We start from the raw sequence: 16,904 nt of genomic DNA on the forward strand, positions 1-16,904 counted from the left end.
GCAACTTCGGCTCATTCTGTAACTAACAGGTAAGTCGTTTTGTTTCGCAAATATCTTGTTTATGTGTTTTGTATGGGGTGGGACTGGGAGGATCGTGTCTGGGCATTATAGTGACTTGAGCGAGAATTCTTTCTACACTTTTGTTCAAATTTTATAGTTTGAGTATAATAATCCCCAACGATATAATACTTGGGCCTATTGTGAATTTCGATGTTGACATGACACGCTTTTTCGACATTATTCGTGACGGAGACGTGGTAGGTTTGCTGTAATGTGCGTGTGTTTTACTACAGTTTCTATTAAAGGTGAGTAATGGCAATATTGCATCGTTTATTTATAAACTTTGTGTCAAGTCAAAAGTATTTTTGTCGACTTTCGTTAGAAAAATCGCACGCTTTTTCAGATCAGCGCGTGCGCCGGAATTCTGAGAGGAAATTTATGGCGCGAATTTCTGAGGTGAGTTTTCAAGACAAATAATCGTGGTTTATGACATATTAACATATAATAATGGCAACACAATTTTAATTTCTTGGATACTTGCAAGTAAGAAAAAAAAAACAAAAAAAAAAACCTTGGATCATATGAATCAGGCAATGAATCTGTATCGCTCACAATATCTTTAATTACGTTTAGGAGAAAACTTTGGACATGTTTTGATCAGGTTTTTGTTTGTTTTCAGTTGAAAGAGGTCATATCTTGACTTTACCCAGACATAGGCTATAGTATAGCCCAAATATCCACATTTAAATTAGCAAATAGAGACAATCAAAAAGAAACATCTTAACATATGGTTAAAAGTCTTTTTATTGGTTACAATATCAGTGTATGGCAGCTTTATCACCATGTTACTTTACAAATACCAAAAAAACAAAACAAAATTGAGGAACAAAATGTTATTAAAATTGATTATTTGAAAATATGGCACTGTGAAAGTCTATACCAGGCACCACAGTCCTGGCTTTATTGGCTCAAAGAAGAAGGTAATGTAGGATTACAAATGAGCCCAATGTATATTATGAATACTTAAAGCATTGGGGTTCTAACATGTAAAATACTCTTTTGTTGCGGAGTTTGAGTGGTTTGGCATGTTTGGAAATAATGCGAAATAAAAGCTAAACTCGTTTGAAAAAGTCATCAATGGTTTTCATTAAAGCCCGAAAAGACTACATGACTATATAAGCCAAGGATAAAGGCAGTTAGATGTTAAAACTGTCCATTTCAGCTGATCCGGAACCAACCACTCAAATCTTCAACATGATTATAATAAAACAACCACAAAAAGAATCACTGATTGGCAATCTTTCAACCTCTACATTACCAACAATAGAAATCTGACTTAAATTCTAACCAATACAAATAATACCAGCAGACAAATTTCCTGTTTAAATTGTAGAATTCAAAGTGACTTCTAAATGAGACATTGCTACTAAAGACATCCCTTTTCACAGTTAATCATCTTAAAACTCAGCAAAAAAAAAACAAAAAAAAAAACATTTAAACCCTAAATTAACTATTTTACGGTGTCTTGAACGGTGAAATGGTTTTATTTATTTATGCTAAAAAGCATTTTCATACTGTAAATACACTTTAATACCTCAACATAATTTCAAGCCACTTTCCAATTCCCTTTTATACAAAAAAGGTGAAGAGAAAGATTTTAAATTCTATTCACAGTTATATGAGGTGTTAAGAGCATTAACAATGGCACAGATATCATTTTTAATCAGGCTTGTTAAGGTGAAAGAATATCAAGCTGGTTACTGACACACATCTCAAACAGCCTCGATCCGGCAACCACAACAAACACAGAGACGTACTGTCAGAACCGATGGCACTTATAAATATGGCGAAAGTGAGTAAACAGCTTCATTGCTCTGATCTACAAATATTTTTTTTATCCACAAAAAAAAAAAAAAAGAAAAAGCCGAATATAGTGACTGAGTGAGCAGTTAAATCATCCTGACCAGGTAGTGTTCTTCATTTCCACCTGTTTGCACACATTTACATGCAAAAACTGAGAGATTGCAAAAAACTTTGAAGGAAAAACAGTCTCAGCATTCAAATGACTCCTAATCAACTATGACGCACACAAAAATATTATATATACTTCTTTCAATATGCTCCATTTTTGTAACACTGCAACGTTAAAAAATTTAAGAGAAGGGTTTGTGGCCATTTCTAATCCGAAAAACAAAACAAAAAGCAAGTGTTATGAATTAATTCAAAGCACAGATTTCCTTTGTAAGCACCAAAAAAAATAAAATAATAATTGATATACTAGGATTAGTTCTGTTGTGATCACTAGTATTTTAAGGCTAAAGTTCAAGGGCAGAGACATTATAAATTTCATTATCAATCAAAAGCAAGACTCCTAAAAACAAGGTGTCGTAATGCTTCGAATTAAACATTCAATCTCAAGGCTGAGAAAATTCAGTGCCTTCGTTCCAAACACCAATAAATGATTGATTTAGTGGCGTGTAAAGAAAAAAAGTTCGGAGGTCATCTGCATGTTTTACGCTTTTGTTGTCCAATGCATGAAAACCTCCATAAATTCACGAACTTTTTGTAATACAGACTGCAGTACGCAACGTTCCGACTAGTTTAGCGTTGTTTTCTATGTACACAAAACAAAGTAAAATACAAAACAAAAAAGAGAAAGATTAATAAAAATGTCATGGGCCAATGATCAACTAGAAAAATATATACATGAACACTATGTATGTATATACTATATGGTATATACATACACATAATGCTGTACATATATACCATATCTATATTCATATACATGTATATTTACATATTACACAATGACACTTTAATAATCTCTTATTATGATTCCCGTGGCCGATTGGCTTTCCCACGGGATTGAACTACATACTGAAAATCATGTGTAATAACTGGAATGCAGAGGACTTGCTGTGGAAAGACGTAGAAATGGGACGGAAGGAAACTGGACCTGGAGATTTTTTTGTTTAATACCGCTCTCAGTTCCAGATCCGAAGGAAACTGTCCCATGATCCCGTGGCCACGGCCATTCCATCATCATTTACTCCTAAACAGCTCACCCGGTTGTCGTGACCAGCCAGGACACCTGACAGAGGGAGCGGTGCAGATTATTATAGTGCAAATCCATTAGGGGTGTTAACGGTTCGAGTTGCTCACGGTTCGGTATGCATATATAAATATATATAAAAAAAACTCTGAAGGGCATTTGCTCTCACCTGCACGTTCGCCTTTTAAAGTGTCCCAGACGTTGCAGTTGAAGTCGTCGTAACCGGCCAGCAGGAGGCGTCCGCTCTTGGAGAAGGCCACGGAGGTGATGCCGCAGATGATGTTGTCGTGAGAATACATCATCAGCTCCTGATCCGCACGCAGGTCGAACAGCCTGCAGGTGGCGTCGTCTGAACCTGTTGTGAAGGCATTTCCGTTCGGAAAGAACTGCAGGAGTAAACAAAAAAAAAAAAAAACTCAGATTCATCTACTCATGCAGTGTTACACAAGAGAAGCTTCCAGAACATAATATAAACCACCCAGTAGTATTGGTTAGTAGTTTTGGTTAAGATTTATGAATGCTTTTGTCTCTAATGCTCACTAAGACGGCAAATATTAGATCAAAAATACAGAATTACTGATCCTGAATGATCCTTCAGAAATCATTCTAATATGCTGATCTGCTGCTCAAGAAACATTTCTGATTATTATACTGTATAAATACTGTATTTTTGATCAAATAAATGCTGCCTTGGTTCTTTCAAAAACATTAAAAAAAAATCTTAAAGGGGTCATGAACTGGCTTTAAAAAAAAAAAAAAAATTATATTGTTGTCTGAGGTCAACTTATGACGTTCGCTTGGTTTTTACTAGGGCTGGGGTAAACGATTATTAATTAAACGATTAGTCGGGCGATTATTTTATCGATTAGTCGACTAATCTAACGACTAATTGGAATTATTTATCCTGTCTGTTATTCGCATATCTCTGTCGAACCGTTACTCCGATGGATTTCAAACTCGACAGCTGTCTGGGCACGAGTAAGTGCAGTGCCAAGTTTGACGTTGTTTGGATGAGAAATGCAAAAGATATGTTAAATATACCGGTAAAAGAAGCACTTAGAAGGTTGTGGTTTAAAAATAAACATTCTGACATAAAACACACTGCCAGCTACAATGTTTACTATGAATAATATAGTATAAATGTGATAAATCCTTTTTTTTTTATGCAATTAATCCATTGAATCAATATAAAAGTTATTTTTCACATTGCAACTGTTGAAAATACACAACAAAGTAAGTTGATCCACATATGACAGCCTCTGAACTCGGTCAATACTAATCTGGACTAAACATAGGCTACATTCAATCAGCCATCGCTAAGAAATACCTTCTGAACGACGGCGACCTTCTTTTTTTGACGGCGATCAGCTGTAAAATGGCTTAGGTCCTGCTCGGTTTTCGTTGACTGAGTACAAGAATTGAAAGTTTTTTAAAAGATCCCCTGGGGTTAACGTGTCAGCAAGAGAACAAGCAACAGTCGGCATTTCTCTTCCTCCCGCGTGCCTCATCTTCTTAATCTCCTCACGTAAATGATTAGATTTCGATGGCTTACGTTTCTTCCCTACGGCAGAATCCACCACAGGTTCATCAATGCCGTCAAATGTATTAATTTTTTTGTTTGTTTGTTGATCAAAAAGTGCAAAGTAGATAAGGAAAAATAGGATGCCGGGTGTCAGAGCGCCACCGTTACTGTTTACAATGCGTGGAATGGCGCTGTGATTGGTTGAGCGGATTTATGGCATTCTGCAGAGAAAGGAGACTGGCGTTTGTCGCGGTTTGGAAAGAAAGGGAGAAAACATGACAGAATAACACGGCGGGCGGTGTGTGTGTGGCGAGCTGTACCTCCGGGAATGGTGCAAAAAAATAAATAATAAATAAAGAAGCGTCGAAGCAAAAAATATGACGTCGACATCATCGACGCACCGCTACAGCACTAGTTTTTACATTCAAAAACATCCAAATGTAGAAGTAATAGGTTATTTTCTACCCTGGTTTTGAGCCTAGCTCCTGAAACGCTCGGTTTTTATGGGCGTGCCGCATTGAAGACTCGGAAGGAAACGCCCACTGCTATGATTGGATGACAGTTTTGCATATTATAATGAGCTTCATGTAATGCACGAATTGGTGGGTGGGGCTAAACAGGCAGTGTTGAAGTAGGCGTTGATCATCTTCTGCGGAGGCGGGGTTTGATACCCTTTGATGTCATAGATCCCCACTTTCGTTCGCTGTGCCTGGTGTCAATAAAAGCTTTTATTGGACTAACAAGGAAGTTTTCAGTTCTGAAACTCACAGGATATTCTTATAGGATGATGACCTCTTATATGTCAAAAGCTCAAGGAAAATATTTGATTTCTCAGTTCATCACCCCTTTAATTATTCCAAACTTTTGACTAGTAGTTTATATTTTAATAATTGAACCAAACAGCAAGCATGATTTTAAAGGTTGGTCTAAACACTCACGCAGACGGCGTTTATATCCGAGACGTGGCCAGTGAAAGACTGCCTGCACATCCCGTCTCTGATGTCCCATAGTTTGGCAGAGGCGTCGCAGGCCCCTGACACGAACGTCTTTGAGTCGGGGCTGACCGACAGACTCATGACATCGCCCGTGTGTCCTGTGAAACTGGTGGTTTGTTGGCCCGTCTCAATGTCCCACAATGCACTGCAACAAAAGACACGGAAGCAAAGTTGAAAATTTCTTTTAATTAAAACCAAACACTTTTAATTCAAAGCAACATGGAACAAAACTTTTTTTTGTTGCATTTAGCATTGCAATATACAATGTAGCTAAAACAGCATGGCGCTAGCAATGACTAAGTCATAGGTTTGATTTTCAGGGAATGCATGAGCTAATAAAATGTGCACCTTTAATGCAATGCAAGTTGCTTAAAAAAAAAAAAAGGCAAATTCCAAAATGAAATAGGAAAAATAATTCGTACTTAATGCCATTATGGCACTTATTGAGTTATTGTATGGTGTATGGCACATGAACTCACCATGTGGTGTCGCCAGAGCTGGTGATGATCTGATTGTCATCAAGAAAACGACAGCAAGACAGATAACCTACAGGGTTGTTCATAAAATAAAATAAAGAATTAATTATGTATTGCATTCATTAATTATGCATTGTATAAAATGGCATACAGAAAGAGTTGAAGAGTTGAATTAGAGCAGAGTTTCCCAAGCAGGTTTGTGAGTTAGCTAAGCTAATCATTATTAATGTGTTAAACTATGAAATAAAAAATAATAAAAAAAAAATATATATATATATATATTTGGATATAGTACACTACGGGTTGCCTAATTTAATATATTTTAAAATGTAATTCATTCCTGTGATGGAAAAGCAGAATTTTCAGCGGATCAAATAAATGCAGTCTTGGTGAGCAAAAGAGACTCATTTCAAAATATTTGTGTACCTGCATGTCATGTTAACATTAATCATCACAGAACCGCAAACATGCAAATATGTGGTTAAAATATTGAAATATTAACTTAATCTCACAAAAATATTAGAGCTACTAATAGATTAAAACATTTTTTAAATCGCACCCTTTTTGTGAGATTAATCGTGATTAACTGCATATTTATCTTGAAATGAATCATACATGATTTATCAGATTTATCAGATTGAAGGATGATTCTCACAGACCTGTATTTTCTGCAGGCTTTTTTCAAGGTAAATTTAGAGCTTTCCAAAAAACACTTGGAGACTCAAACAGGACCCCAAATAACCAAATGATATAAAGAGCCCATATAATTAATAAACTTTACATTTACAGTCACATTTTAGACATGCCAAGTTGCAATACTGAGCAGGACCATTGCCTTGACCTGACTGTGTATGTATGTATGTATATATATATATATAAAAATACAGTACAAGGATCTATTCAGAATTACTAAACACAGCAACATACACAGGACAGATAAAAACATGATCCTGATTGTGTGTGGAAACTAGGGCTGTCAAAACTGCTCAAAAATGACGTTCGAATATTCCCTCTAAAAAACACACGAATATTCGAACTATTCGAACATCTGGTTGTGCATTTTGTCAATGAAGCGCGTTACGTCAATAACAGGACAAATTAATACAAAGAGACATAACTACTTGTATAGGTAGTTTATTTAAGTTTAAACATATTTGACAACGTATTACCTACACAAAAACAAGTAAATCACCTAATGGCCAAGACCGCAGACCTCACTCTCGCTCGCTCGCACATTTGGACTCTGTCTCTCTCTCTCGCCCTCACGCTCATGCTGCGACAGCTGCGTTCACACCAAACGGAGCGTCAAATAGAGCGTCTGGCGCGAGTGATTTCAATGTTAAGTCAATGTAAAGACGCGTTTACGCGCGTCTGGGGGTCTTGCGGCGCGAATGAGGCGTCACGCTCTCCGCGCGTCAATTTCGCTTCAAACTTTTGCTTTTGACGCGCGAATGGATTCAAAATGTTCAAGAGTCCAACTAGACGCTGTAGACGCGAATCCGACATTGAACGCTCCGAGCGAGCTGTGCTGTGGTAAACATATAACTTTTCCTTGACATGAAACGGTAAATAATCAAACCAGTGGAAGCCTGCAGTGCATGAAACTGCTGTATCTAACCTACCTTTTTCATGCAATATCTATTCAGTCAGTACAGTAGCCTACACTTTAGTAATGTTTCTGTTTAACGTTAACGCCTTATTCCTGTGACCTGTCCCCACTCGCAAAGCAGACAGCCGCGCCTCTGCTACCCCGGGCGTTTTTCCACATTATTCGAATATTAATTTTCACATTCGAAATTCGTTTTTTTAAAACTATTCGAATATATATTCGAATTTAGAATATTCGTTGACAGCCCTAGTGGAAACCACGCTGAAATGTGTCTGTGCATAAATATAACACGGTTTTGGTTGCGCACCAATAATAACAGACTCACGCGTTCTTACTGTACGACTCCTGTACGTCACCACCATCGTCTTTACCTTGATTACAATCCGCGTCCATCAAAACTTTACTAGCGAGACGCTGGTTTGCTTTATCCAGCCGAGAAACGCAGTTCGCAGATTTAAGAATTTTGACTTAATCGCATACGTTAATGTGCAAATGTTGACAGCCCTAGTACATATTTTAGGTCAAAAGGGGTTCGGCTAACAAAAAAAGCTTGTTAATCCCCGTTTTAGAAGAGAGGAGATGAATAAAGGCGACTCTACCTGTGTGTCCGGCCAGTTCTCGGTTCACCCTGACGTTGCCCTCGCGGGTCTTAAGGCTGTAGGTGGAGCAGATGTTGTCCAGGCCTCCACAGGCCACGTAGTTCCCGGACGGGGCGTACGCACAGGTCATGACCCAGGAAGAGCGCAGGGGGATGGCGTGCATCTGAGTTAAAAACATACAACATCCTTCAGTGATACAATAAGCAAAAATAGAAGATAAACAGACAACAATCCTCAGCAGGACTGGGCTATACTGTAAATAATGGTGCAATTAGCAATGCTTTCATCAAAAGTTGCGGATTTAATTTATGCGCAAAATAAGAATTTTGCATAAAACATTTGCGAATAAAGCAGCGTTTCAATCCATTAAGTCAAAGAAAACAAAATCATAACTTCCTGATAAACTGGTGCAAAAAAAAGTATATAACCACTGTATATAATAATTTTCTTATATAATGAATCACTTGCGTCTCAGTGCGCAGATGAAACGCAATAAATTAAACTATTAAAAAAAAAAAATCTAATTTGCATATAATACTCTACAGGTTCCCCTTTTTTAATATATTTTAAAATGTAATTCATTCCTGTGATGGAAAAGCTGAATTTTCAGCGGATCGAATAAATGCAGTCTTGGTGAGCAAAAGAGACTTATTTCAAAACAAACAAACAAAAACACCTTAATTATATCAAATAATATGTAAATATTAAAATAAATAAAAATAAAACACTTGAAATATAAAAAGTTTGTGCACCTGCATGTCATGTTAACATTAACTGGCATCACAGAACCGCAAATATGTTAAAATATTGAAATATTAACTTATAAATCTCAGTAAATATTAGAGTACACTAAAACATTTTTAAAATAGCCGATAAAAAAAAAAAAAGTTAAAAAGTCTTATTGAATAAAGTTTTTATAAATGCACGTGTAAGTCGTGTAAGACAATTATACTGAACCACTTTGATGACAGACTTTGCTCGGGCATATTCGGTAAACGTGTTTCCATTGTAGTTTATGCACATGTTTTCTTATTGGATAAAAAAAAAAGTTTACAAGTCTTATTGGATAAAGTTATGCACATTTTATGAATTTATGTGGCGTTTCTGTGTGCAGTTTTATGCAATATCCCAAAATGTGAAAGAAAAATAGGTGGATGCTATTATTAACCTAAAAAGCAGATTTAACCTATAAAAAGTTGTTTTGTTGCTATAAATCAATGTATTTTGGTTGATTTGGTGATGCTTAATAACATCTTTTGATTTGAATAAAATAAAAAATAAAAATTCAGGGTATATGGCTTTAGTATCTCATTACCTTGTTTGTCGTATAACCATCCCATATGATCAGTTTGCCATCTTGGGAGGCACTGACAAGTAACCTAAAAAAAAAAAAAAGCCAAAGAAATTATATTCATCCACACTGCAGCATATCCATAATGAAATGTAATTAATATGGGGCACAGATGGGATTTGAGTAACATGGTGGGAAAGGCCTTATTACAGCTCCATGGAAAACGAACACCAGGGTCCCAAGCGCTTCTTCATGTAATATTAATCACACAGTTGAAAGGAGGCCCAGAGTGTTTAAAGCAGCATTTTTCTGTTTATAAAACCAATCGTGACCCTCTGAGAACGTGTCTGTCAATCAAACACACACCTGGAGTCGCTGCCCCAGTGCATGGCGTAGATTTTGGCGAGATGACCTCTGAGTGTGCGTCTCGTTCTCATCTGGATCCGCCCCACTGAGTCCAGGCTCGCTGTCATCTGCCATATGAGCCCAGAACAGCAAGAGATTAAAGATCACACGACATCATCAGCTCCCATGAAGCAGTGGCACATCAGAGATCTGACAGCATCATCTTCTATAGCATTTCAATGCTCATTTATAGAGTATTTACACTAAAGTCACTAAAAATGCTGGTGATTTTTTTTGTTTTTAAGTTTCTTCTGCTCACCAATGATGCATTTATTTGATAAAAATACAGTAAAAAAATATATATATTGTGAAATATTATTACATTTAAAATAACTGTTAATAATATTGTGAAATATAATTTATTCCTGTGATCAAAGCTGAATTTATCATCACAGTCTTCAGTGTCACATGATCCTTCAGAAATCATTCTAATATGCTAACCAAGAAACATTTCTCATTATTATCAATGTTGATACACTACCATTCAAATGTTTGGGGCAAGTAAAAAAAAAAATATATATAATACTTTTATTCAGTAAGGAAGGACGCATTAAATTTATCAAAAGTGACAGAAAAAGACATTTATGATGTTACAAAGATTTTCTATTAAATGCTGTTCTTTTGAACTTTCTATTCATCAAAGAATGCTAAAAAATAGTTTCCACGAAAATAATAAGCAGTAAAATATGTTTTCAAATGATAATAATCAGAACCATTATTAATAATAGAAAACCAATAATAACTGATGCAAATCATCATATTAGAATGATTTCTGAAGGATCATGTGACACTGAAGACTCTAAAAAAAAGAAATCTAAATTTAAACTGTAATAATATTTCACAGTTTTTACTGTATTTGATCAAAATAATGGTGAGTGTAAGAAGAGGCTTCTATCAAAAGCATTAAAGAAATCTTTTTTTTTTAATCTACTTTTGACAGATAGTGTAAAAAATTAACTGCAATATTAATTATTCTAAACTTTTGACAGATAGTGTACATCGCCACAGCAGTTTGTAGATGACCTGGTTGATATCAACGAATCAATGATTTGTTTCGTACCTGCGAAAGTGTGGAGTCACTGCAGGCTTTTCTAGCATCCTGCAAAACAACAATAATTCATGACACAAAACTTCCCAATCAAAACACTCGACAAAGGAAATATATTGTTTGCATGAGAGTCCTCTCATATGAACGTTTCCTTTTGTTGCCTCAGTCCAAACACAAACGCTGATGAACAATTCCTCTTACCCGGATCTGGTTGCGAAGCTGTTCCGCTTCCTGACGCAACTGTTCCAACTCACTCATTGTTCCTGTTTGACCTACACCCGAGACGACAACGTGCTGGACCTGCAAGAAATGTGCAATTTTACAGTATTATGACATCATTCTTACATTGCACGTGCTCATCTGTCAATCAAACATTGCACTAGTGATGCATGCGGCCATGAATCACTTTAAGGGGTGGTATAATGCCCTTTTCACAAGATGTAAAATAAGTCTCTGATGTCCCCAGAGTGTGTGTGTGAAGTTTTAGCTCAAAATACCCCACAGATATTTTTATATAGCATGTTAATACTGTTACTTTTTGAGGGTGAGCAAAAACGTGTTTTGTGTCTGTCCCTTTAAATGCAAATGAGCTGCTGCTCCCGGCACAGGGGGCGGAGCTACAACAGCTCGTGTCATTTTACCTCACACAGACATACACTGAAAATTTCAAAAACGTAGCCTTTTAATGTTTAAACCGGAGTCAGACAATGATGGAGAGACTCAAGAAGAAGTGACAACATGTAGAAGCAACAGGACATTTCTGAATGGTTAGTTGATGAATTTATGTAGCTGATGTGTAGTTATCTTCTAGTCATTGATTAGCATATTCTGTCTTGATAATCTATAAATCGTGTTCAGGGGGCGGGGTTTATGTAAATTCTGGGGTTTGTGATGTCACTAACCCGGGAGGAATGTGGTGTAGTCTCTACCAGCCGTTTGTTGTAGTCCTTAAAAAGCGATTTCTTTAAAAGTAAATATCTCCCTTTGCTTTGAACTTTGAGCGTTGTAACTTTGCAGATGTTGCTTATGCTCAAACAGCAACATTACACACTGACTAAAGTTAGAAAAGTGAAATCATAAATCAACCACCCCTTTAAAATGCAATTACAAACGGTCAAAGGACCAGCTTCCTTTGAGCAAATCCATTTCAGCAACTTTAATTAAACGCACAAACTGATCTGAGAGCAGTGGGAAATGACGGTGAGCTCAGAGGGTCTTCAAAACCCCGCCAACTGCTGCCAAATGCCACCCATATGCTCACTGACCTTTCCGTCAAATCAAGCGACCGCGTCTTAATGTCTCCCTCACCTTTGATTCCATACGAACGTGTTTAAGAGTTAGAAGATCTACTACAAACTCAAACAGCATCTGTGTGTTAACAGCACATGGTTTGGTTACTAGTCCAGCATCTCTCAAAATGTCATCTGGCACAACCTAAACTGGAGGCTTAGTTCATTTTTTTTTAATGATTATAAACAAATAATGAGACTTTTCGTCCATCAAGTTCAAAACAAAATCAAATGAGATAAAGCACCTAATTTTAACCTTATCTTTTTTCACTGCAGTTTTGAGGAGAAAATACTCAGCAATGGAGTTGGACTGATGAATTTACACATGGTTAGCTCATTAAAAACACCACATACTAGACATATAAACAACATTAAAAGCTTGATTTGCACCACAGGGGGTCTTTAAGATTAATAAATGCTGTAAAAGTAATTTCATTGTTTCTATGTTAACAAATGAAACCTTATTATAAAGTGTTACCAGTTCATTTGATTGTACAAAGATAGGCATTTACCACATGGTTATTAAAAACTAGGAAAAAAAAAATGTATTCCATTGAATTTCCAATAAATAAATAAAACTAATTATGATATACTGATATTACTCATACCATTAGGTCATACTGCCGAACCACTACCAGACAGCAACACCCAACTTATTCACAATACCAAGGACTACAACGATAGAGACATTTGTGAAATAGTTCTGTCTACAAACAATGTTTATAATTTGGGTTTTGACCTTTATGTAATGCTGTATGCATGATTTTAAAAGTGATCAGACACAGATAATGTTTCCTGAGTCTGGCATTAGTTTATCTTTGGTCGTGTGTACGACACAGCTGGGACTGTGTGTCGGTCTTTGGTTGGAGTGATTTAAGACCCTATGGATTCAAACTCACATCAGTGCAAAGATGACGTCATGCAGCAACTACAGCCTCAACCTTCACATAATCCACGTCGCTCTCCTTCAGACTAGGGCAGCGCAATTAATCTAAATAAAACTAAATATCAATATGGCTTAGTGAGATTATCAAGTTGCAAAGTCTGTAGCCGCATTTCCATTACCCTTCAAATTGCGTAAACTGGAAAAACGCCCAATGAAAACACGTCAATTTCGCAAAAACTCCCATTTATCGCAAAAAGGTTTTTCCGCTCGCATGAGGAGGTTTTTCACGCAATTCGAAAAAGAAATATTTAGCAAAATTGCAATGGAAACAGTGTTTGCGCATTTACAGGTCACCTGACGTAGATGACGCGGTGTGTTTGGACCGAATACGAGACAGAGCTCTTTATTAAATTCATAAAAGACAGAAGAATTACAGGAATACTGGATTCTAAACCTCAAAGAAATGCCACAATCAAGACCTCGAAGCAGATCTGAGGGAGAAACACCTCATATGTGCCGCTCTGAGTATAATAAGGGTCTTTCCTTAACATTAATGCTTGGATAACACACATACGTCACGTCACCTTCCATTAATAATAATGGTTAATGTGGTGGCTGGGATATACGTAAACCTACCAACATCCATCGCCATGATTTTTGGAATGACTTATAGCGAGAGGAAGAAATTACGTTTTAGTCGCATAACATCGTTTAATGGAAACGCTGTCATTTCGCAATCGTTTTTTGACGACATTTAGAAAGAAAAAGAAAAATTTTCGCACAAATCTGTAATGGAAACACGCCTAGTGATATGATTAAAGGGGTAATTCATCCCTGGCAAAACGGGCTTTCAATTAAACTTGGCGTATGCATTAGAAACAAGGTTTTAAAAAATAAATCCTGACTAGAGAAAGCACAGAGAAAAGAGGCTGTTGTCTTCCCTTTTGCCAAATAGGTAGAAACTTTAACACCCATAATGCACTGTGCATGTCCAAGGCCACTCCCGCCAGTCTGCTATGAATACACTGAACCAGAGTCAAATACCGCCTTGCTTTTGTAGGAAATACCTCTTAGCAAACTTTTAGCCATAATGGTATCTATCGACTTGTATTGTTCCCGAGTGCAAGAATTCAAAGAGTAGATGTTTAGAGTATTGGAGTGAGTTACTTTCGGTTTGAAGGATCCAGCGCGCCGTAGGCAGCGGCTAAAAGGCTGCAAAAAAAATAAAAATATGGTAAATATGGAAAGAATGGCGCAACAGGAAATCTGAAAAACCTCAGTTTGTTGTCAACATTTCAACGTACAGTCTTTTAGGCCGAACGGAGGGGATAAAACGGAAAGAAAAACGTGCAAAACGTGACGCATACAGGTAAGAAAGCTGCTGCCATAGTCTTACATTTGTACCATAATGCTGTTAAAAGAGTCCAGTTTTCAGTGATAAACCAACCCTTACAATGTTCTGTTAATAACCCTCTGCCGATCCGACGGTCTGTGTGATACAGAAATGCTGAAGTATAATCTGTAGTTTTCACGAAAGCCCTGGAGCCGTCAAAAGACTTTTGCTGACTAATAAACGTGAATTTTTTTGGTGTAAACATTGTTCATTTAGATATACAACCGACATTGTAAGTAAACAATACTGTCTGGCTGTTTTAGAGTGAAGTACGGCATTGTGTTCTTTTATATGATTTAACGTTTGATATATACAAATTTTACGACAGCCATAAATATTAGTATAATATTTTTACTAAATACACACTTTTTTTTTTATTATACGATAAAACATTACAACAGTAAAATTTCTCATTTTGTTTAATATCTTAAATAATTAAACATATATAATTAAATGTTAATAATTAAACATAAATAATATCTAAATAATAATGATACAATTTATAAAAATCAAAGAAAATGTCAAATTGTGCTAAAGTTTTCTGGATTTTTATCAGAAAAATTGCAATAATTTTTCCCGCCCTAAATCATGCAGCCCTATTTCAGACATGATGATGATGATGCCAACCAAACTATACGGTGCTGTCTGTTATGGATTCAATTCAAATGGAAGTTTCATTCAAGTGTGCACCATAACACTAAAACACTCTGACTCCAGGTGATATCAGCCCGTCGGGATTCGGGAAGGTGCCAGGATGTGTGTCAGATCAGCTTGGCACGCTCTCAGTGGGCACAGATATGCCATGCTGGTTTTTTGCTCCATTAATGATGACAAAATACACTGCTGAGCCCCATACCTGACACTATGACGGAGGACATGGGTATCTTCACCCTCCTTTTACAGTAATACAAATATGACAAGCTGTGTGCTTTTATTTAATAACCCCATAAAGAGAAAACCTGCAACTGAAAATCAATTCCAGGAAGCAAAAGGGAGCTCAGAGTATCTACAAGTACAAGTATCCAGCTTGTATACTTAAGTTCAGTAATTTCACTTAAATGGCAATGAAAATTACCTATTAATTGTAATTTAAGTGAAATTACTGAACTTAAATATACAAGCTTGATAAAAATGATCATTCTAGAAGAAAATTTCAGATGGCACTTAGAGGCTTTTGCATCTGAACTCTTCATATATATATATATATATATATATTTTTTTTTTTTCTTTCTTTCCTTACAGGTGAACATCTTCATGTACCTAATAAATACTGAAATCTTAAACGATTTTGTTTAAAAAAAATAATGTCTGCTAGGCCATTTCTAAGTCCTTAAAATAATAAAATTACACAATAACCTACAATATTAAAGAACACACAAGACTGTCCCATAACTGCATAGAGTAAGACGGCAAATTAAGCCAGTAAATATCAAAAGTATTCATGCTGGCAGCGTTTAAAGTCTCTGGATTTGACCAAAAAAAAAAAAACTTAAGGTGGATCAAAACAGATTTCGCCAAAGGTAAAGTGAAAGTAAAACTACCAGCTTCTGCTCGAAGAATCTCAGTGATTGCCGTCCTTCACCAAATACTTTAGATTTCATTTTTAATAAGGGATTCACATTTTATTCAATTTAACCAAGCTGGAAGATATAACCACTACGGAAAATGACTTGTGGAGTTCGTTCATATAACGAAGACTTTTATACAAAACAACGGGCTGTTCATGTTTACTGTAGTAACCTGAAGTGTCTTTATCAAGGACACAATAATACTGTCAACCCAGCTGAGGGTTGAACCTGCAATCTTTCACTCATCACCACAGATATTTAACCACTACACCACACTGTCCATTAAGATGATTAACTCCTGCCAGGAAACACTTAACAGATTATAACGGTTGGAGTTCAGACTCAACTCTTGTGTGTGTATCAGGCCTCCTGTTGCTTCTTCTTTAAACAGAACAACCAGCAGATTATAATTTAACTAATTAGCTATACGAAGTCAAGATTCAACACATCATTCACCCCTAAAACAGTCAAAACAAGTTCAGCAATGCGTTTAAATCACCCAGCAGGTCCTTTTACGAGCATTTTACAAGCAGGAAATAGACGAGAGAAGAGAAACACAGCGTACGATTGTTTTTTCACCCCCTCACCTGATCAGGCTGGTTTGGGCAAATTCAGCTCCTTTCAGATCCCTGGCATGTTGATAAGCGCACAGATAAATTTCAAAGCAGCTTAATTAACTGGAACTCAATTTTAAACACATTTAAAGGGCCACGCAGCCCTCACGCGAGCTGAGAGTCAATTTTCACCAGCAATCTCGTCACCACACCC

General features: G+C 36.5%; 1 protein-coding gene across 1 annotated transcript; it reads right to left on the reverse strand.

The window, feature by feature from the left end:
- Positions 1-786: 786 nt before the first annotated feature.
- gnb4b (guanine nucleotide binding protein (G protein), beta polypeptide 4b) lies at positions 787-16,904 on the reverse strand. The gene is made up of 10 exons (XM_084395339.1): positions 16,724-16,904; positions 11,202-11,300; positions 11,013-11,051; positions 9,914-10,020; positions 9,572-9,635; positions 8,257-8,419; positions 6,052-6,118; positions 5,516-5,717; positions 3,225-3,441; positions 787-3,094 (listed from the first exon to the last, which is right to left on the reverse strand). The coding sequence occupies exons 2-10, from the start codon at positions 11,256-11,258 to the stop codon at positions 2,988-2,990; spliced, it is 1,023 nt and encodes a 340-aa protein (XP_084251465.1). The 5' UTR covers positions 11,259-11,300; positions 16,724-16,904; the 3' UTR covers positions 787-2,987.

Source organism: Rutilus rutilus (assembly GCF_951802725.1).
Source record: "Rutilus rutilus genome assembly, chromosome: 22".
NCBI classification, from domain to species: Eukaryota; Metazoa; Chordata; class Actinopteri; order Cypriniformes; family Leuciscidae; genus Rutilus; species Rutilus rutilus.